The sequence below is a fragment of the Argiope bruennichi genome, chromosome 11, assembly GCF_947563725.1.
Source record: "Argiope bruennichi chromosome 11, qqArgBrue1.1, whole genome shotgun sequence".
Classification (NCBI taxonomy): domain Eukaryota; kingdom Metazoa; phylum Arthropoda; class Arachnida; order Araneae; family Araneidae; genus Argiope; species Argiope bruennichi.
The window spans coordinates 40,497,403-40,520,124 of record NC_079161.1 but is presented as its reverse complement, the minus strand read 5'-3'; the positions used below and the strand labels follow the sequence as shown (position 1 = coordinate 40,520,124).

The following is a 22,722-nucleotide window of genomic DNA, read 5'->3' as shown; positions in this document are numbered from 1 at the left end:
AATAAGAAAAGTAAAGAAATTATTTATTTGTTCCAATTATTTTCAAAATATTTTTAAACAGAAAGAATTTATTATTCTTTTTACATAATGATTCCTGAATTTACTATAAATAACTAATAGTAATTTGTATAAAAGATTAAGTTTTATGAGAAAATGAAAAATATGAATATTAAAACATTATATAATTAATTTAATCTCATGTTAGATTACCATAAAACAAAGATAAAACTCCTGGTTTTATATTTTAATTTCTACAAAAAAAAAAAAAAAAAAAAAAAAAATCCACATGAATAAAGCATGTTTCCACAAATTCTAAAATATAGTAAATTTTAAAATCAAAATCAATCAATAAAAAAAGAATAATCTGAAGAATATAAATGAATTTTTTTCTTAGCATCAGAAGGCTAGTTTAAGGCTGAAAATTTATTCATGATTAATTTATTGAAAGACTTTAATAAGCTTTGAGAGATTAAAATTCCCCCACTATATCTCAGTCATAGTATGTTGAATAAACTTGAGTGTATGAAATTTCTATTGAAAAAATAAAGCAAACGAAATACAGAAGAATGATAAACAAATCTAAAAAAATAAATCTTGATTATAAAAAATTATTTGCTTTCACTTTTGCATTTTTGTAATTAATCTAAAGCTAAAATAGGAAAGGAGGAAAATAAAACCTCATATTGTTTTTAACTATTGTAAATCAATGCAGGAGCAAATTATATATATATATATATATACATACACATACACACACACACACACTACAAAATGAACCCAATTTGTTGAATAACGTATTTGTTATCTTTAGTTTATTTCTTATTTGTATATTTCTATAAATTTTATATCCTGTTGGTCACAATAAAAAAAACACAGGTCAATTGCACTGCATCAATTTAATTTTGGAATAAACAACCCATAAGAAATAAGAAATTGAAATTAAAGCATCATATAAGAAAATTTGCAGTTAGATGTCAGATAATGCAAGCAAGTAAGATTTTTGGACGATTCTGAGACGGAAATTCATTCGAAGTATTTATTTTCACAAGTGACAAAGAGATGTAGTCTGATTAAAATAATGTTATTTAAATTTCTATCCTAGTTTGAAATTTAAATATGCTTTGTTAAAAGAATTATGAATATTAAATTATGCATAAAGCAAGTAACTGAAATCAAATAAAACCAATATATAAATTGCCAAAGGCAGATAGTATTAATTAAAGACAAATTTATTAATAAAGTCATTTCAACTGTATCAAGTTACTGAATTGTAATATGCAGGCAAAATGTTAAGAAAATCTGTTCGAATACATAGATTTTCATAGGAGAGAAATAAAATTCTTATTTTCCTTTATTTGACAAATAATTATCTCTAATATTATAAATTAACACAAAAAAGAATAATATACTGAGTTGCTTAGTTAAATACACTAATAACACCATCACAACCATATACATATAATTTTAAATCTAAGTTAAACTTCTAGAAGTAATTACATAAAAGGAAAATTGTGAGGCGTGCAGTTCAACATTCTCCTTTTACAGCAGACAAAATAGTAGTTTTAAGCTAAATGAATACATCTACTAACAATAGGTAAAAACACTGTTACAAATATATCAATTTGGCAGAATAATTCTGTTGGAGTAAATCAAAACTCTCAATGTTTATTTTATATATATTCAAGCATAAATTATTAATTTAACTGAAACTAAATCTAAACCCATATACTGATAACCTGTAAGGAAATTGAATACAAATTCTAAAAATAAATATTTAAATATTACACAAAAAGAGCTCTGTACATAAAAATATTTAAGACACTGAATTAAATAAATAATGATTGAGAAACTTTAAATAATACACTATTTGATAAATACAGAATGTAATTTTAATAACTATTTAAGCTATGCAATGCATTGTTTTAAAAGTTTTATCAACAAATTCTATTAAAAAAAATTGTCTTTGATATACAAATACAAAATTAAGTATAATATAAAATGAAATTATATATACAAATTTATATATTGAATTTTTTACCTGAAAGAATTTAAAGAGAGCAAAAGCTGGGGCACTATCATCTGCATACACAGAACCCAAAATGGAATAGATCTAAAAGGGAGGCAAGAAAATTAAGAATTAAGTCGAACAATAATAAAAATTTTGTTTTCAGTACTTTCAATTTTTTAAAAAAAATACAAAAAAAGTAAACAATCACAAAATTTAATAAAACTTGAGAAATTAAGCACATTATTAATGATTAATGATTTTATCATAATGATTCAACTAAGATACATTCCCCAAAATAGAACATTTGATATGCTTCTTAATATCATGTAATTTTTAAATAGTATTATAACATCTCTGAATAACTATTTTTTGTTTAAAGCTTAAAAATATAATAATTTGATGCATGGATAATCAACGGGAATAAGAATTAAGTGATAAATAGTCTTCAGAGCAAGCAATATCTAACTATAAATAAAATAAGAATATAACAGGCTTAAAAAAAGTTGCTCTTATAATACCTGAATGAATCTTATTACACAACAGTTTACAATTAATAATAAAAAAAAAAATCTTTGCACATAATTCTATCCAATTGCATATTTCTAAAATACATAATCTAAAAAATATTTTAAATATTAAAAATATTAAAAACTAGACTTTACCCTTTTCTCACATTCTTAAAAATAAATTTATAGCAAAGTTGCAAACACTTATATTTAATTTGATAGCACTTAAGTGGTTAAAAAACCATTTTAAAATGAAATTACTAAAATAATTTATTATCTCTTTTTTGTGTCATTAATACATAATATGAAGTATACAAGTCATTTTTTAGAGCAATAAACAAATAATATACATTCCTTCAAATTTATATAGGTCATGTTAACTAATTTATAAATAAAGAGAAAATTACGATAATCATTCTACAATTAGAATATCATTAATAACATCAATATCTATATCACTAATCTAATTAGAATTTATTTCATTTATTAATTTCAAGCATAGTAATTTTTAAATTAAAATACATTGAGATATAAAGATTTTATACATTTGTTTTAAATGAATCATTCTTTATTAAGTTTTAGATGGAATGACAAATAACCAGAACATGCCTGAGTATTATAACATGCATCTCCAAAACCTAGGCCAAATGCACAAAGCATCGCAAGAGCCACACTGAAATTAATAAAATAGAACAGATCAGTCAAAAATAAAAATTCAAAACTATATAATAACATTAATTATAATTTCATAAATATAATTGATAATAATTATTAAGGTTTTTTGTAAACAGTATGAAAACAAATTCTAAATTTTTAAATCTACACAGATTTAAATAAAATAAGAGCCATTTGCACATTACTAAAGAGTATTTTTGATAGAAACCTTAAACTGAATGTAGAGTTTTTATATTTATTAGTATTTGGGATTTATATGAAAAACTTAGTTTACATATGGAATTTGTTTAGTAATAAAAATCTAAAAACTTTTAACAATTTCAGAAAAAAAAGTTTTACACAAAACAATTATTAAAAATTTCAGAAATACTACTACACCAGTAAAGTACTTTTAAAAACTGATGAAATACATGAAATCAAATGAAAACTTAGGGATAACCTTAGTAAATTGACAATTCAAACAAACAAAAAAGAAATGACTAGGACTCCTCAACTGAATATATTAATTCAAGATAATAATCTCATGAACAGAAAAGAGCACAAATAAGCAGTATGATTGCCAATTACAAATACTGGAATTGAATATTTTTCATAATACTATGAACCAATAGTATCAGAATGAACATTAGATGAATAAAAAGTGATCAAAAGCAATCTGCGACAAATCATTTAAAAAAAAAAAAAACTGCAGTAGAAATAAGAGATTTTTTTTATCCTGAATATTTTACTGAATGTTAATTATTTGATAAAACATGCTTCCAATTATAAGCTATATAATGAAGTGTAAAACTAAAATTGCAAATTTTTTTAATATAAGTATTTTAAAGGGAAAAAGAAATCTGAAAAAGGTTTTGTTACTAGAAAAATAAGAACATTCAAAACAAACATACTTGCTATTAATAAATGCAGGCTGCCATGTTTCATGGAGAGTAGATTTTGCAGGGAGATTGATATATATAAGGAAAAAAGTTATAATGTGAAATAAATATCCTAATAAGATAACTGGATCTCTTCCATACTTGTTTGTTTTCTTTCCCAGAATTCCAAATACAGCTCCACCTTTGAAGCATAAAAAAAGAAAATTTAATTGAGAAGTGAAATCATAAAATAATAAAAAGTTAGAGAAGTAATTTTCATTTTTATCAGTGTCAAGAAGTTATAAATAGCTAAACAAATTGGGAAATACATTAAAATCAATAAAAACAGTTTCCTAATATTCATGTCTTGAAAAATTTAACAAAAAATTATAAAATTTTAAAAATTAAATGACAATGGTTAGAAATTTTATAAAAATTAAAGGCACAAATTATTCTATATGAAAAGATTTTAATGAATTAATTTATTCTTTGGCAGATTAATTAGTATTTAAAAAACAAAAGTATACATGCTTAAATAAATTAATGACAGCAAATTGTAAGATTTAATAAGCATATAAGCAATGTTTATAAGAACTTTAAATAAGTTAATTAAAAGGAATCCAATTAGAAAATTTCCCCGGCTATTTACAAGATCATGATTACTTTAAGGCTTTGTGAACTACTTGTAGCTATTAATGAGTTTTTTCAGAAATCATAGGATTTTCTTTCGACATAACACATGAATACATAAGACGTGAGAAAAAAATTCAAATTAAAAACACAAAGATGACAATAAAATTCAGGAATGAGCATTCATATAATAGTATTTTATTGGTTGAATTACGTTAGATATTGCATACATGAACCTAATATTTAACATAAACAAGTTTAAAAATTCATTAATGAATTAAATGAAATTAGTGACTCATTTGAATGCCATTAGAGACAAATTAAATGAAGAATCATACACACCAATAATTTCACCAGCTCCTATGCAAATTCCAGAAATACCAACATATTTTGCAGCATCACTACCAAATTGCTTGGTAAATCCAATACCAGTGCCATATACTCCACTAAAGAAGGAAAGCTCAAAACCTACGAATAAAAAATATAAGAAATAACTGAACAATTTTATATAAATATAATTTTTTGCATCAAAAAGTTGTCTGTCAGTCAACAAATAAAAATATGAAACTCAAAAAATATAAAATCTATTTATTAATTTTTGGCGATTCTTATTTCAGTTGTCACATGACATATGTAGGGCTTCTTAAAATTTCTCCATTAAGAAAAAAGTGAGACCCCCACAGTTGGAATTTAAAAGAACGAGAAAGCAATAAAAATTAACTGCACTTTTGATTAAAACTTTTTGAGTCAGGATGGTTTTCATAATTTTTTTTAAGGAAATGTTAGAAAATATAAAAAAAATAATGTTTATATATTACTAATATTTTTAAGCACATCTCCACTTGAGATCATAGACTACAGCTTAACAGTCCTGGATTAATCAACTGTTATAATTTTGTAAAAATAAATCAATGTAATTATCAAAAATAGCAGATTTTTCTAAAGTGAAGCTCGCATCACTTTAAAAATGTAAGCTAGCTTCTATAATAATAATAAGAAGCAGCATGTCTCGGCTTTTGAGGAGTATAAGATTTAATATATGTATAACCAACATACATTTGGTTGAAAAAGAAATATAATTTCATATTTTAGAGGGAAGGGAATAATAATTTTTTTATTTGCTTTTCAACAAAATAAAAAATAATAAAAAAAAAAATGCAAGAAAGAAGGGTTAATTTTAGATTTCTCATTGTGATATAAATATATATCGAAAGTTCAAATTTTAGTTAAGTTATATCACATCTTACAGCTATACAAAGTTTATTCTAAACACATGTTGCAAATCTGAAACATTTTCAGATTATGAAAATGAAAGCATAGTAAGTGTCCGGTTCTTTGAATTTTCTAGCTGAACATCTGACTCTTACCACATCCACATACATGGCAATATAATCAGGTCTCAAGTGCATGATCTGGAACCAGGACCAAAGATGATACCTGGTTGCCATGGCTATAATTGAAGTATGTTCATATAAATTAATGAACCACTAAAAATTGATTTAAAAAAATCTAATAGACCAGGATACAGAAAAATTTTCCTTAAAATAAATGACAGCTATATGATGAAAAAAAAAAGGATAATAATGCAAAGGATGTTCAATTAAAAACATCTGAATAGATTTCTATAAAAGACAATTTAAAAAAGAATCAGCAGCAATCACAGAGAGAAAATAAAGCTTAAAAGAACCACAGAAGAACAAAGTTATGAAATAAGGAAAGTTTTGTTTAGATTTAATAACTTATCTACAAATAGAAGGCTAAGAAAATAATAATTTGTTTTTGAGAAATAACATACCATTCCAAATAAGTGTTTTGTGTGTGTGTGTGTGCTTTTAAGGAAATCATATAATAAATCTACATTTTTATCATTTTTTTTCCTGGTTAAATTAAATAATGTCAGTTCTTTGTTCTGGAAAATTTACAAGCAATCCCCTTTCATCAAATATTATAGTACTCAATTGACTTAAAAAGAAATAAAAATGAAAACTCACTTCATGATTATTATTTATTACTGAATTTTACTTATAATGTGAAACACTAATTAAGTGGAACAATTTCTTTCATAGGTTTAATATAAAATAGAATAATGCATTAAATTAAAAAACCAACCCCTCTCTCAAATTCAAAATTATGAAATTATTTATAATACATGTTTTTTTAAAGAAAGTTTTCTAAAGATATTTGCTTTTGCCTACACTTCAAAATTTGATGGAAATGAGATAGCATCATCATTAAATACATTTGTAGCATGCATAGTGCACAGCTAATGCCTTATAGAGGAGATTCTTATCAACCTGCACTATAGTAATTTTCAATGTTTTCACTGACTTCTTTATTTTATTGGAAGGTTGATGCTGTACTGGGGCAGTTTTTTTCCCCCCTCCCCTGCTCATCATAACTTTTTGATGTGACACAGAATGCAGTTTCTGGCTATGTCCGAATTTGTGCTCAAACGTTATTTAAATACTTTTCCCTTGTATCACAGTTGAAATCTTGACTTACTACAGTTTCACACATTTTTTATTTTGATGCTTCAATTAGCCATATATTTTACAATTTCACTTTCAATTAAAAAAACACATCAACAATCAAGCATAAAACACAGACTGATAACTTTGATATAAGCAGGATTCTGCATATAGTATTAAGATGTCCCTTTCTAATTTTGCTGCAAAACACTGCTTATTAAAGAAGTATCTTTTTACATGTTATTTTGATAGTTATATGTATTGCTCATTATAAGATGTACTCATTAAAAGCAAGGTTTGATTGCATTTCAATTGATACAATTAAATTTTGTAAGGAAATTAAATTCACTTCAATATTTTAATAATTGAAAGAGAAATATGGAAAATAAAACAAAATAATAATAAAAATGTAAAAAAAAATTACTGGCTGAAACTTTGTTTCTTTTTCTTTAATAAACATTGTTAAGAACTTATTCATTGTTTTAATAATAATAATAATAATAATAAAAAAGAAAACCTTACTTAAAAAAGTTTTGAACATACCAGTATAGAGAAAAGTAATGGCAAGGCAAAACATCTTTTTGGTTTTCAGGAGAAACACAGCTTTCTCTAGAGAGAAATAATAAGCATAAAATCATCAATTATAAATAGCACAAAATTAAATTTCTATACCATAGTGATTATGAACCACAAAACAAGTTTTCTCCCAAAAATATAATTATATTCATTAGTTTCTTTTTATTAGCTGAAATTAAAGCTAATATCTAATTAATTTCTATTATATTGAATAAATATTTCATTTTCATCTAATATGCTAATATTAAGAGGATTTTTTTTTTTTTTTTTTTACTTTAAAGAGAAGTAATAAAATTAGGAAATAAACCAGATGACTGAAAAATATAACAACTTCCTAAATACTTGTACTGGATTCAATTTATTGCATCTTTATTTAGATTTTATTTAAATGATTTAAAGATATCTGGGATTAAAGCATTAATGTTTTGTTAGTTTTAAACTTTACACTAATCACTCAAAATGCATAATAGATCAATTTTCAAAAAATTTAGATGTGCATGAATGCACTTTTTCCTATTACAGATACTAATATACTAAAATAATTTACATATAACAAGGGGGGGGGGACCCAACTTAAAATCTGAAAAATATGAAGGCAAGCAGCATTTCAAGAATTATTTTTTTCCTAAAAAATAAACAAACGTTTATTGATAGAAGAATTACTACCAGCTAAAAAAAACAACTAGAATTTAAATATTTCACATTTTTTTTAGATAAACCAGTTAATTAAATTAAACTTCAGACTTTGCCAAAAGATAAAAAAAAAGAACTTAATTAAAATTCAAAGGCATAATGATATCATTAGCATGTTTCCTGGTGCAAGGAATGGAAATGTATCACATTTAAATACCTTCACAGACAACAGAAGAATAAATCATTCACATTCATAATAGTTTAATAAAATTGCAAGGAAAAGTTATTTCATTTTGATCTTCTGCAATATTGATTTTGGGTTTATAACACTCAAAATATTTAATCTGAAGTGTTAATATGTTTTTCCAAATTCCAGAGGGCAACACAAAGCAGCCTTAACTAGGCTGTGGATCAACTTATCACCATCTTTTGGAGTGAAATGTATGGTGAGAGCTATAGCATTGGTTGGTGATAGGGTGAATGTGCCTTCTCAATCTTAATCTCAATTAAGAGCTTCTAATTTTAAATTTCTATTAATGCATCTTGTAAATAAAATTTGTATCGTAAATGACAATGTTTCTATAAAAGTAGATTTATATTAAATCAATAATCATTAGCTTTCTAAGACAAAACTCCTGGCACTCTACATTAGTAAAATAAACAAGAGTTGATTTGCAACATAAATTAAGATAAGAAGAGTCAAAAAGAATTCTTAATGAATGTTATATTTAATTTTTTTTTTAAAAGCTACTGCACAAAAATATTTTAAAATGAATGATTAATGGCAGTTTCCAAATTAATGGACTGAATTCCTTACAGAGGCCTGAAGAATAAATAAGATTAGCAACACATGGTTAATGGGATAAATTATTTTAATGAGTAAAACTTTCATACTATTCTTAACTCCATAAATAAATTAACACTGTTCAAAATTAATAAGAAAATCAAATTTAAATTTTTGCATATATCAATTAAAAGTTTTAATTGATATATGCAAATGTTCTGTAATAAAATTAAATTCTTATTACAGAACAAAAAAGTGGTTTGAATGCATTATAATATGTCAACAAAATTTTCTGGAAGCTTTGATCATTTTTTTTCTATGCTTTATTAACAATGAAAGTATCAGATCATTTTCCACTGTTTATAGGGAATCACTAATCTACTGAATAAAAAGAAAAGTATAGAATTTGAAATAAACACCGAAATTACCAAAAATTGGACTTACTAAATTCTGCTAAAGGTCCAGAACCTTCAGGTGTTGCACTAAAATCAAAATATGAATATAATATAGTGAGAAATAGAATATAAGATTAGAATAATAGAATATAGTATGAAATAGAATATAAGATTTTAAAAAAAAATTTCTTATGTGAAAAAAAAAGTATGTGTATTTCTATATGAATGGATGATAAATGAATTCTTAGAAAGAAACAAGATATGTTGCACAGAGGCAAAATAGTTTTATTTGGGGCAGTATTTCTTTTAGGCTTGTCCATTGACATCAACATACAGGGATACAGTAGATCTAATCGGAAATTTGACATTTTTTTTTTATTTTGTTTAATTTAATTATTAATAAAAAATAAGAGTCTTATGGTAAGTAATAAATAATTTGAGCACAAAGCCAGTGAAAAGATGAAAGTAGTTTATAAATTTATAAAAATACTGATCTATGGTTTAAAGACTCAAGAAAGTCATAATCTGCATAGGAATAGCTACTTAAAATTTGCAAGAGTATTAAATCATTTCCCTCAATCATGGGGTGGAAAAAATTAAGTTAACGTACATATGATGAAAGTACCAAATATTTAGTTATATTTGACATTATTACCTTAAACTTCAGATGATACATAAAATGACATAACAATGCATAACTTTAATACATTAAGAAATTTAAATGGAGCTAATTTCTAATTTGTTAATTCTAGTCATGTTTTGATCCAATATACTTCCATTATTAACCCAGCATACATATTTTCAACGTAAATCTATACCTTCATTTCCCTTCACATATTTTATTTATTAAAATACAATAAAAACAATAATCTTAAACAATCTAACTATTCTGAATTTTAAGAAAGATAAAAAATAACTTCGTATGAATTCTTACAAGCAATGATTAAAACAGCAATAAAATTATTTAAAATAGTTACAATATTTTTAAATTATTATTCTTACCTTGGGTTACTTGTTACATCAACTGACTGACTTCTCCCACTTCTCAAAAAACACAATAAAACAAGGCCAGCTAAAGACACCCCTAAAAGCACTCCAAATACTACGAATCGTGTATGCTCATCAATTACTGATTTACCTTGGAATGTGAAGAAAACAAAAATGTTTCCAAATAATAAACTGTAGGGGAAAAAAAAGATACATTCTTAATAGAAAAATAAACAAATAAATTTCCTAATGAAGTTTAATTTATTAAGTTGGTAAATTGAAGATTCCATAGTGATTCTGTAACTGTTTTGTTAAAGCAAATTTAAGTCAGTTTTTCTACTTTCCGAAATTACTTTATTTTGTGTATCAACACACAGTGATACTTTGAGACGAACAATTTGAAACAATATAGTAATAACTTTAAGGCAATGAAATGTTTTTTATTAATTAATTATCTTAGAGTAAAGCAAGCTTTTGTTTTGAAACTCAATAAGCTGCAAATACATTTTTTTCATTTTAAAAAGATCTTTAGCAAAATAATAAAAATTAAAAAGAAAAATCTGTATTTTCATTAATTTTTTTTTTTTTTTAATAATGGAATGCAAATTTTGCATGAAAGGATATAATGCCATGGTCAATTAAAAAGTACAGATTCATCATTCTTTCCAAACAATTTTTAATGCTTAATTCTCAAAGAATTCTTTTTGTTCAAGAAAGAATATTTTAAAAACTGAATCAAAAATCTGTTTGTGAAAAAGAAATTTATTTAATTTTTCATGTTTTCTAGTTTTAACACATTTAAAAAATAATCGTATAATTTAGAAGTTTTTCTTTAAAGTTTTTATTTTTGAATTTGTTTGTCAAAACTAAAACATGAAGGGGAAAAAAAAAAAACATTTTTAGACCTTATCAATTTAACAGCATTTGATAAACTGTCAATACAGCAAAATTAAAAAAAAAAACCTTTTTCATAATAATCTAGAAATGCCATTTGTTATAACATCATTTCTAGAAAAATAAAATGGTCTAAGCTAAGTGAAATTATTAAAAGAACATTTTATCAGAATAATAACTCTGCCAGATTTTATTTTTCTGGTTCAGATATTAACTCTTCCAAAATTTAAAAACAGAGATATACCTATTAATCAAAAATATTCATTAATAAAAAATGAATACATTTTAATCCTAGAGCTTCATGGCAGAAATGACATAGATAACTTATATTCAAGAAATAATATTGTCTGATAATGTTTACTATAAAAATAGTGTACATTTTTGACGCAAATATAAAATTAAATTACAATGTAATGCTATCAAGTGAAAGCACAAAATTAGTTTCATGCTAATTGTGATCATAAAATATTTCATAATAAATGTGTTCTCGAAAATATCAACTGAAAAGACATTGTAGATGCAAAATCTAAATTAATTAAACACATAAAACAAGCAGAAAATTAATTAAAATGTAGCTATATGTCAAAGAAAGTATATAGTTTTAAAAAGTCTGCTAAAAAGTAAATTATATTTTCAAGCCAACTCAGAAATAATTGGCATCCCTAAAGAAAAAAATAAAAATTCAAATCCATAACGAAACACAAAATAGATATAAAAAATCATTTTAAAATTACATAAAATAGAGGAAGGGATGCTAATTCTAGTTTCAATTTATTTTATTGCAGTGAGGTAAAGAACCAAACTAGTGAATGAGTATAAATTTTGTCTAATGGACATCATTGCGAGATTCCTAGGCTTTTGCCTAGTTTCACACTTAATGGTAAAACTGCAATTTAAAATTGTTTTATGAATTAAAATTTAAACTACGGAAAATGGGAAGTTTTAAATCATTTTTAATAATTATTCATTATACAATTTTTTACTTTTTGATAATATAATAATTAATAAAAATAAACAATAAATGCAACTTTAATTTATTTTTCTAAGAAAAAAAAATGTAACACAAAGGAAGGAATTTTCAAATCACCTGCATTGTAATAGAGCCCAAAACACACCACTATTTCTAGACATAGTTTCAGCATCTGAATTGATTGTTAGAAAGTTACCTTGTCCAGTCCAAAATACTGCAAACACCCAAAAAGAAGATTAATTTAATCAAAATTATACTTATAAAGATGATCAAATTTAAATACTTTGAAAACATCTACATTGAAATGATCTAGGAGCTCTTTAAAAAAATTATAGGCTTCATTCACACCAGTTTTCCAAGAATATGTAATTAATCTAGTGCTATAAGAATATAATTTGATCTAAGGAAAGGTCTTGAATTCCTTTTACTTATGAATCATCTTCGGAAAGGGGGGAAAACTTTAGTAACATTATTTCATTAGAAAAATTTTACAGTAAACTTGAAGTTTGTAAATAAAATATAATTAATGATATCTAAAAGAAAATATAATGAAAAATGTAATACTTGCAAGATAAAATTCTTTCCTTGACTATTATTGTTTAGAAATGTTGAAGAAAAAGACCATGTTAGAAATTTCAAAACCATTCACTTTTCTGCATAATTTACTCTGCGTTGTGACTCGTACTTTTAAAAGCTCTGATTTACAATAACTAATTTCTATTAAATGACTTTAGGACCATACATATGAATATTCAAAAATATCAGAAAAGTAATGTTAAAAAAGGAAAATGATGATATATATATTCAAGAATTTAAAGTAATAAAAACAATTCTAAAATTTCATGTCCATTTAAGAAAAACAAAAGAGAATTAATTCAATAGCTTAATATATTTATCAGTATAATTTAAAATACTTAATCATTAATATAAATTAGTACATTTAAAGTAATAAGAACAGGTATACAGCACAGAGAAAGTGTTCATCACTCTATTTTAGAAGAAAATTTATAAATGAAGTGCCATAGAACACAAAACTAAGCAACTAAAAAGTTTTACAATCTCATTATTGCTTGTGTTTTTAGAAACATTCAGTTACAACATTGTTCCTTTTTATACATCTTTAAGATAACTGTTTCTTAGGAAATTATGCAATTCTAAATAAGTTAATTGATAAAAATATAATTTGATGTTATCGATTAATGTGTGTATTTTGTTTTTTAGATGCTATTAACATTTGTATAATATATTTACTCTTTTTTACAAAATAGAAGAATTTTTAAACAATATGAGGCAAAAGAGAATAAACTATTGATGATAGCATCACGATTATACAAAGATTACTATTTACTTAGTAATTGAAAACTTATTTTAAAATTAATCATTACTATTCAGTAAGTCAGCAAAATTTATATACTCAATAGAGATAATTTATTGAATTCTTCTATTTTAATTTCAATATAAATAAAATAATATATAATAAAATTATGTCTATAAAATATATATGATAATTTATATAAAAAATAATATAAAATAAAATTATTCAAACAAATTTATAAAATTGCATTTAATATCATACATTTATATGTAATAATTTGAAAACATAACATTTTAAAATATACTTGGCAATTTAAAAAATATATTCCCTAAACAATAAATATTGATAAATGGAAATCAGATTAGATAAGGCAGCATAATTATTCATCTGTAACTCACTGCCCTCAAAACAATAAAACATTCTCAGTTTAAAAAACCAGCACAAAATCACTGAAGTAAAGATAAGCAGATTAAAGTCATTTCCTCTATGATTCAGAAGCTTATTTTTTTCATTATCATAAATTAAAAAAAAATATATATCATAGTCAAGAAAATCACAATTTGTTCTGCATGCTAAATCACCTGTTAAATAAAAAGAAAAAAACTTTAAAAATTAACTGTATAATAAAAGTTTAAAAATTACTTGTAATCTTAAATTTAATTTATAAAAACTATACATCTGAAAAAAAAGCTGGTACTAATTAATTACTTTGAATATTTGAAAATTAAGTAGTTTCTAAAATTAAATAAAAAATAAAGTATAAAACAGATAAATTTAATTTCTTGTACACATCAAATGATACCAATAAATCAAATAAGGGAGAAGAAAACACTTAAAAGTTTCTGATTTTATAAATATTATAAGCAGATTATTAAAATTTTTACATCATAATTAATTTTATATAGCATAATAGGAGCAAAGAATTTTATTACATATATTAACTAGACTTGGCTTTTAAACCAAAGGTGGAAGCATTTCCGAAACGGCTAATTTTGTAAACTGTTCGTGGGCCGCCGTGGTAAAAATATACCGTGCATGGCAAAATGGTCCTATTCAAAATCAGCAATGTGGAACACCACGGGAAATAGATGGCAGAGGTGAATGGCAGCTGTGGAGATGTTTTTGGATGAACAGACGAGCAATCGTTCAGCAAATGACTACCCAGATGAACCAAGGGGCAACCAATAGTGTGTCCACAATGACGGTTCAGCAAACGTTACTGCGTATATACCGCCGCAGCAGATGCCTGATTAATACACCTACACTGCCTGCTGTTCATTGGCGACGAAAGCTGAAATTTGCATGCCGGTAACCACAACTGGACTTCCACTGAGTGGAGACAGATGGACGTAGGCATATATGATATGAAATGTCTGGAAGCAAACACCCTGAACAATTGCCGGAAGGTCCAAGCTGGAGGAGAGAGCATTATGGTTCAAGGAATGTTCTTGTGATATTCTTTGGGTGCATTCATCATTGTGGAAAGCACAATGGATCAACACAAGTATTTATCTCTTACGGCCAAAGCTAGAAGTTCGGCCCGTTCGTGAATTGGCTGGCCATTTTGCGAAGTGGCTGGGAATCCTTGGCCAAAGCCCGATGTGATAATGGTAGATGTAATTACAATACCAAGATCAGAACAAATATCTGTAAATGCAGGCAGAATCAACGCTTATGCAATTCGAAATGTCATGGAAGTTCAACTTGTTGTAATAAATGATGCTTAACACTATCGTAATTGTTTTCATCATTTGATATTAGTAAAATTCGCAATTAAAACAGAATACTTAAAAATAAGTAAAATATACTCATTGTTCAGTACTTCATGTTGTTATAATAGCTCCGAGTAAAATAGACTTAAATTTGAGAAACGTATGCACTCACTTTTTTAATACCTACAGAGATTCAAATATAAGCATATGTTTTTTTCAAATCTGTTGAATACACGATACGCAGCGCATTTGCTCAAGATATAATTCGTCATTTTGAAGGGCGCAGATCTAATCTTCACGCTATCACGTTGTTACAGCATATACGTTCACTGAAAAATTTCTATTATGGCTTTAATATGAGAACAGAATAACACGAGATTATATTTTTATATATTACAAGCTTATTTTTAACTCAGAGGTGTCATTTATATTTAAACTAGTTTCTGAAACAAATGTACTTAAAAAAAAAATAGTGCACAGAAGTACTCATTTTTAAATACTTCATTTTTAACAGTGTGTAAAAGAATCTGCTCTTGATTTCTTTCTTCCTACTTGGGCCGAACGTCCCAAGTCACTTCCCAAATCGGACGGCCAAAGCTCGAAATGAAGAAAAGATTGGACATTGGCCAGTAAGTTTACAGCAACGTTGGCCAAAATGCGAATTGGCCGATTTCGGGCTTTGGCCGTAACATATCTATCCTTGCGGACCATGTTCACCCCTAAATACGAATTGTTTTTGCTCAGGATGATAGCATCTACCAGCAGATAATTGCGACATGTCACGAAGCTCACAGTGTACGAGCGAGGTACGAAGAGCACCAGGTTGAGTTTACCATATTCCCTTGGCTAGCAAATTCCCCGTGCTTGAACAAAATCGAGAATCTGTGGGATCACCTCGATAGGGTTGTTGGCATCATGGATCCTCATCCGCGTAACCTAGTGCAGTTGGCATGGCTAACCTTCCCAATGAACCCCTTCAGGAACTTAAATGACTTTCTTCCTACACGTCTCGCAGCTGTCTGCTCTGTGAAAGAGGGTTATTCTGGATTTTGACAGGTGGTCACTTTAATGTGACTGGATCATGTACTTTACTCATTTTTCTTGAAAATAAAATTAATTTTAAATTGTTATCCTCATGTAACAACAACTTCAAATGTAAGATTTCATTCAGTGATTAATAAACTTCCAAATCTCAAGTGAAATGATGAAAATTTCATGTTTTCTAATTGATTTTAGATGTATTTGAAATTCATATTTGATTTTTGCGGTAATTACGCTTAGGTCTGTCCTTTGAAATGCATTGATACATTCAAAGTTGTTTAAAATTTCATCTAGGTATAAAGGATATAAATATTTGATTAGTTTATGATATATAAATAATAATATAATATAGGCTATTTTAAGTCATTAAAAAAACTTTTTTTATTGTTTAATAAAACTGCTAATCCAAATCAAGTGGACAGAGTAGCTGATTTTTGAAAACAGGTAGTTCATAATATATATACACAAAATATCTAAAAAATAAATAAAAATCTCAATCTAAGTATTATTAGTTTCTATTATCACAAAAAAAGTAACACAATTAATGAAAAATAACTTTTAAAAAAAGGTTAACAATAAAAAGTCACAAGATGAAAAAAAAAAAAAAAAAAAAATTTAAAGAGGCGAATGAAACATAATACTAGAAATGAGAAAAAATAAAAAATAATATCACAAAACTTTAATATCTTTCTATCCATAAAAATTGTTTCTCAAACTAAAAAATAAAGACAAAGAACTCACATGAGGCACCAAATCCTATTATTGCTGAAGCAAGATATAAACACCATGTTTCGTGGAAGAAAAAATTTGCAATGAATAAACTAAATAGAAAAGAACAAAAATCAATATATCAAAAAACATTTAAAACCAACATTCATTCAACTATAATGATTAGAGGTTCCAAGGATTCATTACAGGCATCATTAAAATTTAATACAAAAATAAAAGAAATAAATTAACTTAATTAGATAAGATATAGTAATTAGATCCTTAAATAATTCTGATAGTGAGAATTCAGGAAGAAAAAACTTAAATAATTTCAAAAGGTAAAATAAGTGATATTCTAGGGTTTGTTTATTCCTTTATTATTTCTAACTAATCTTTTATTGACATACTTGTTTATTAATAAATAAATATATGTCAAAATAAAATAATATTCATAATACTTTTAAAGCATATAATTTAAGCAGAAATTTTCAATTATATAATGAAATTCTATCTCATTTTAGAATAGTAATCTGCTACGAAAATAATTTTGTTTATTCTAAAATTAAGACACGGGTGTTAATTTTAATAACACCAGTGTCTTAATTAACAATAATCAAGCAACCCACAACAATAATAAGTAATAAAAAAAAATCAAGCAACCCACTGAGCACATCCAGTTCATTTGCATCCAAAATAAGCAACATTACAGAAAAACGGACTTTATAGAAGTGAATCTTTGTAGCTAGCTTTCCGAGACAAATATCAAAATTATATGGTTCAACTTCTTCATTAGGTTTTCTGAACCAGATGTCAAACTTACATTTCATGTAATACATCTTTCATATTCCTTTTTAAATGGCAGATATATAGTAGGTTACTTAATAAGAAAAATTTTCTTCAAATTCAGTCTTCAGTTTGGAGCAAAAATGAAAAATTTCCTATTGTGAGATCCAAAATGCAACCTTTTGATTCAGAATATTGTATTTGTAAGACAGTGTTCAAAGAGTGCAAAGTTAACCATGATTTCACTATTTTATTTCACTGTTCTATTTGTAAAACTTAAGAGCATATTTGAACCTTTATTCCAATATAAATTGATTAAAAAGAACATTTTTAAATATCTTGCAATTTTCTATAATTTTAATAAAGTAACAACATTCTGCAATATAATTCCACAAGGAAAAATTTAATTTGATTTGAATTAGTGATTTGTTGGATACATAAATTTTTGTTTCCAACAAAGGCAGTATTTTATTTGAAATTATAGACAATTGAAAAGCTTTTCACAGAAGAAAACAGTTACTAAACTCTTTTAAGCAGATTCAATCATTTTCAGTATAGTTTCCAAAAATGAATTTTCTTATTCAGACTTACACATAAAGCAGAGTTTGTAGAGAAAATAATTTGTATTGACAATGAATAATATTTGCTTTCCATTTTTTTAAAAAGGCTTACAACTAATAAGATCTATTTTAATTAAGTATGTATTAATTAATTTAATAAAGTATTTTTATGATATTCTTCTTTATGAAGGATATTTGTATCATATTTTTGAAGGCATTACACTCATCTTGCCATTTACCCAGAGTTCTTCAGACTTTGAAGAAGGATTCTTTATTTAGGCAACTACGTTTGCATTTCTGGGTATTGAAAATAGTCTTACTTCATAGAACTATAGATTTTAGATAACACAAATAGCATTCAAATAACACATAGCATTTATAAATAACACAAATATAAATAAATTATCTTTAAAAATAATTGACAATATTGAAGTGGAACTTGAAGTGTGATCACTTTTTATCTCTGATAATATAATTTTGTATTTCTTCAAAAGGAGGAAATCAGAGAGATTGATGTCTTATCAATACAGAATTATCAGTATTTACTTTATGCAACATCAATTTTGGAAACTTTCTGACGATTTGAAATAACACATAATCAAAATTTAACATGTATTTTTACTTAATATCAATATTATATAAAAATTTGAGTTCTTAAAATTAATTTGAAAAAAAATAATATTAGATTTCAAGAAATATGAATTTATATAAAACAAGTTAATTGATTGAAAGCATTTGCAGTTACCTGTAAGAAATTCCACCAAGTATCATGGAAATTTTTGGTCCAATTGTAAAAATGATAGATGGGGCTACCCAATTTGATATAGCAAACACAGCATAAACAACTGCTAAACTAAAAGAAGATATTTTCATCAAATGAAAGTTTTACAAGCAATGATGTAAATCAGGCAAATGCTTTTAATCAAACTGATTAAAAGCATTTTATAAATAAACGCATATTCTGTAAAAAAAATTTAAGAGCAATATTAATAATGATAAAAAAAATTGGAAAAACGCTATATGATCATAATTTTTTTTTATTTATAAAAAACAGCAAATTATTCATCAAAGTTATAAAAACCTGATTATAAAAAACTATTTATATGAAAATTCGAACAACAGAGTATAAAATATTCATTTTAACTTTTATGTAGATTCATTCCATTCAGTAGATTAAGCAGCTATTATTGGAAATTCACCATTTCAAATAGTTGATTTCTTAAAGTATTTGCAACTAAGCAATTACTATTTATTACCAAGTAACCAAGTACTTATTTGCAACCAAGTGGAAATATTATTTTAGAACAAAAACAGTATCCCCATACAATCTAAAAATATTCAAGAATTAAATAGGTTTGTTTTATTCTACATTTTAAGAATTTACATTGTTTCACAGTTATTTAAAAATGGAATAGCCCAATTATTAAACAAATTATTTATGATATGCAAGAAAAATTTCATATTTCTTGAGAAATAAAGGAGATAGTTGAGTGATTTTTTGTTTGTTAAAAAAAGCATTAAAATGTGAATTAAACTATTCTGAATGTGTATAACAATTTAGAATATTAATTTGAAAGTTGATAATAATATAATTTTTTTTCAATGAGCAAGTGAAAATAAAGATATGATGTTCAGAAATGTTTAAGTTGGCAATTGAATAAAATTTTTAGAATGAGATAAAATTGCAAAATCCAGCATTTTCCAACTAAGCAAATGTAACAAAACGCACTTCCCAACTACAGAGAATGCTTATTGTATTTGCAGAAATTTTTGTACATATGTTGAATATAAATGACTTATGTTCAAAGAGCAGACAAAAAGTCAAAGTTAATGAAATGCACTATTGGAAAAGATTTATTAATGAAAAAAAAAAAAATGATTTAGTTGCATTTGCACTTATTTTCAAAATTTGTGGTTTGAGTACAAGTAAAAGTATTTTTTGTTCTTTCTATATTCCAAACTGAAAATGAATATAACAGAAAAGCAAGTAGGAAGCAAGGGCAACAAGATAACAATTTTTTATTTTATTATCAAAAGTAAACAAAAGTTCAGTTAACTTGTTTTGAAATTGATTTGATAATCCCTTTATCTTGAGATAAATTTTTTATCATGACAAGATGTAATCTACATCCTAGCTGAATTCAGCACATTTCCATAAGATAGGTTGAAATATGACAAAAACAAAGAAATCTATATTTGCTTTCATTTTACGAAACAATGGACATGCCATATAACATCTGAAAAATGAAACGACATCATTAATAAAGAAAAATGCATTCAACATCAGATAATTATTGAAGATTCCATTTTTTTTTTTTTTTTTAAGCTTTCTTCTTCCCACAAAAAGATTTCTAAAATATGTTATTCAAATAGTTAATTTGGTTTTGAAAAATAAAAGTGAGATGATATTTTTGGAATTTACATTGTTATATAGCATCTTGAGAAGTACATATTTTCTCATTTCTAAAAATCATTAGAAAAGAAAGAAAGCAGATTATCAGATTCAATAGTATTTCTGGAGAGAATATATAATTTCTCAATAAAAGCTATCTCTCTGAAAAAAAAGAAAGAAAAGAAGAGAAGTTATTCAAAATTTGTCCTCACAATTAGATGAATTTACAATGACAGAAAGAATCGAAAAAGTAATTTACAAAAAGTTAAGAAATACAAACTCTACCAATAAAATATTCATTCACACATTAGAAAATGGGATTAATTTATGTAGGCAAAATAACTTATGACTGGATCAATATTGGATGTTTTGCTATTGAATGATATTATTCAAAACTCACATTTAAAGAGCAGATGAATTCACATACAGAAAATCATCAAATTATTTTAATATCTAAAATACAATATTATAATTGTCTTAATTTCAGAAATAATTTATCAGACATATACAATAATAAATTTTTAATAACTAATCAATTAATTATAATGAAAGTATTTGTAATGACGATTTTGTTCACGTGGGGATTATAATTGCAACTCTCTTTCTATCCAGTGCCCAATATTATTAATTGAAATTTTACTTTTAATGTAATGCTAATTTCAACTGGAACTATTTCATATATAACATTATTAAATATAGTTTTCTTTATTTTGCTTTTACTTCACTGAAGAAAAGTACTAATTATTATGTTCACTGAATTCTAAATAAGGCAGAATTTTTTAAATGATATATTCTTATTTTCAAATTCTTCTTTTATTGAATTACTTTTGTAAGAATATATAATTTCCAATGCATACTATGAACAGTTCAAGAGATATGAATAAATATTATTACAGTAATATCCATCAAAATTACTGAATAAGATGTAATCTAAAAGTATAAATAATTGCAAGACAAATTGCAAAACAAGAAAGAATTATTTCCCCCTTAAATGGAATAATATGTATGTCAATTTAATACATAAAATTTATCATATGAATCACAAAAACTAGCAAGGTATAGAATCAGATATAAAGTATTAAAACATTACACTTAGATCAGAAATAACATTTCATTTTAAATTCTTAATTTCTAATCTTTAGTGTTATAATGTTCAGAGTCATCCAAAGAATTTAGTTTATTTGGACAAATAAAAAAGCTTTAAGGAATTCACAATGGTAGGACAAACTTTTAATTTGACAGAAATAAATTCTTATAAACATTCAATGATAATTACCTAATATAACCATTGCCATTGTAGCCTTCATATTGTTCTTTCATACTAGATATAACAATATTCTGTAAATAAATAAGATTAATAATTAATATGAAAAAATAGCAATGTGAAATTCATAATAACTACAAAAAATTTATTCATATATATATACTATATTAAATATTTAATCGTTACTCAACAGAATAACAATGAATCTTTTCAATATTAATATTTTTCATTTTAATATTAAATAATGATGCAGATAAAAAAATCAATGTTGATATTCAACAGTAAAATACAATAATAACAAGTCAGAAGAACAAGTTAATAGCATTATTCACAATAATACAGACCTGCTACCATGATGTGAAAATTTGGGGACAAGAATAATAGTTCAATTATATTCCCTATCTAACTATGCTTTAGAATAATAACATACATTTCCAAACAGCTATCATATAGCTTCAAAACAGCATAAATTAAAACTGAATAATGATGTAAAAGTTAACAAAAATCCATTTCTTTTTTTGAGTAAACAGATCTAGCAGATCAATCTAAAAAAAGTTTTAAAAT

At 25.1% G+C, this 22,722-nt stretch overlaps 1 protein-coding gene across 1 annotated transcript in view; it reads right to left on the bottom strand.

Annotated features, from left to right (window-relative positions):
* Positions 1 to 22,722, bottom strand: part of LOC129957004 (UNC93-like protein MFSD11) — a 30,986-nt gene that overhangs the window by 6,361 nt on the left and 1,903 nt on the right. The window contains exons 2-12 of the mRNA XM_056069103.1: positions 22,171 to 22,232; positions 19,248 to 19,355; positions 17,193 to 17,272; positions 12,501 to 12,597; positions 10,535 to 10,711; positions 9,582 to 9,619; positions 7,688 to 7,753; positions 5,019 to 5,144; positions 4,080 to 4,248; positions 3,124 to 3,187; positions 2,039 to 2,110 (exon numbers count right to left, since the gene is read on the bottom strand). Of these exons, the coding sequence (XP_055925078.1) occupies positions 2,039 to 2,110; positions 3,124 to 3,187; positions 4,080 to 4,248; positions 5,019 to 5,144; positions 7,688 to 7,753; positions 9,582 to 9,619; positions 10,535 to 10,711; positions 12,501 to 12,597; positions 17,193 to 17,272; positions 19,248 to 19,355; positions 22,171 to 22,232 (1,059 nt within the window). The remainder of the gene's footprint in view (positions 1 to 2,038; positions 2,111 to 3,123; positions 3,188 to 4,079; positions 4,249 to 5,018; positions 5,145 to 7,687; positions 7,754 to 9,581; positions 9,620 to 10,534; positions 10,712 to 12,500; positions 12,598 to 17,192; positions 17,273 to 19,247; positions 19,356 to 22,170; positions 22,233 to 22,722) is intronic.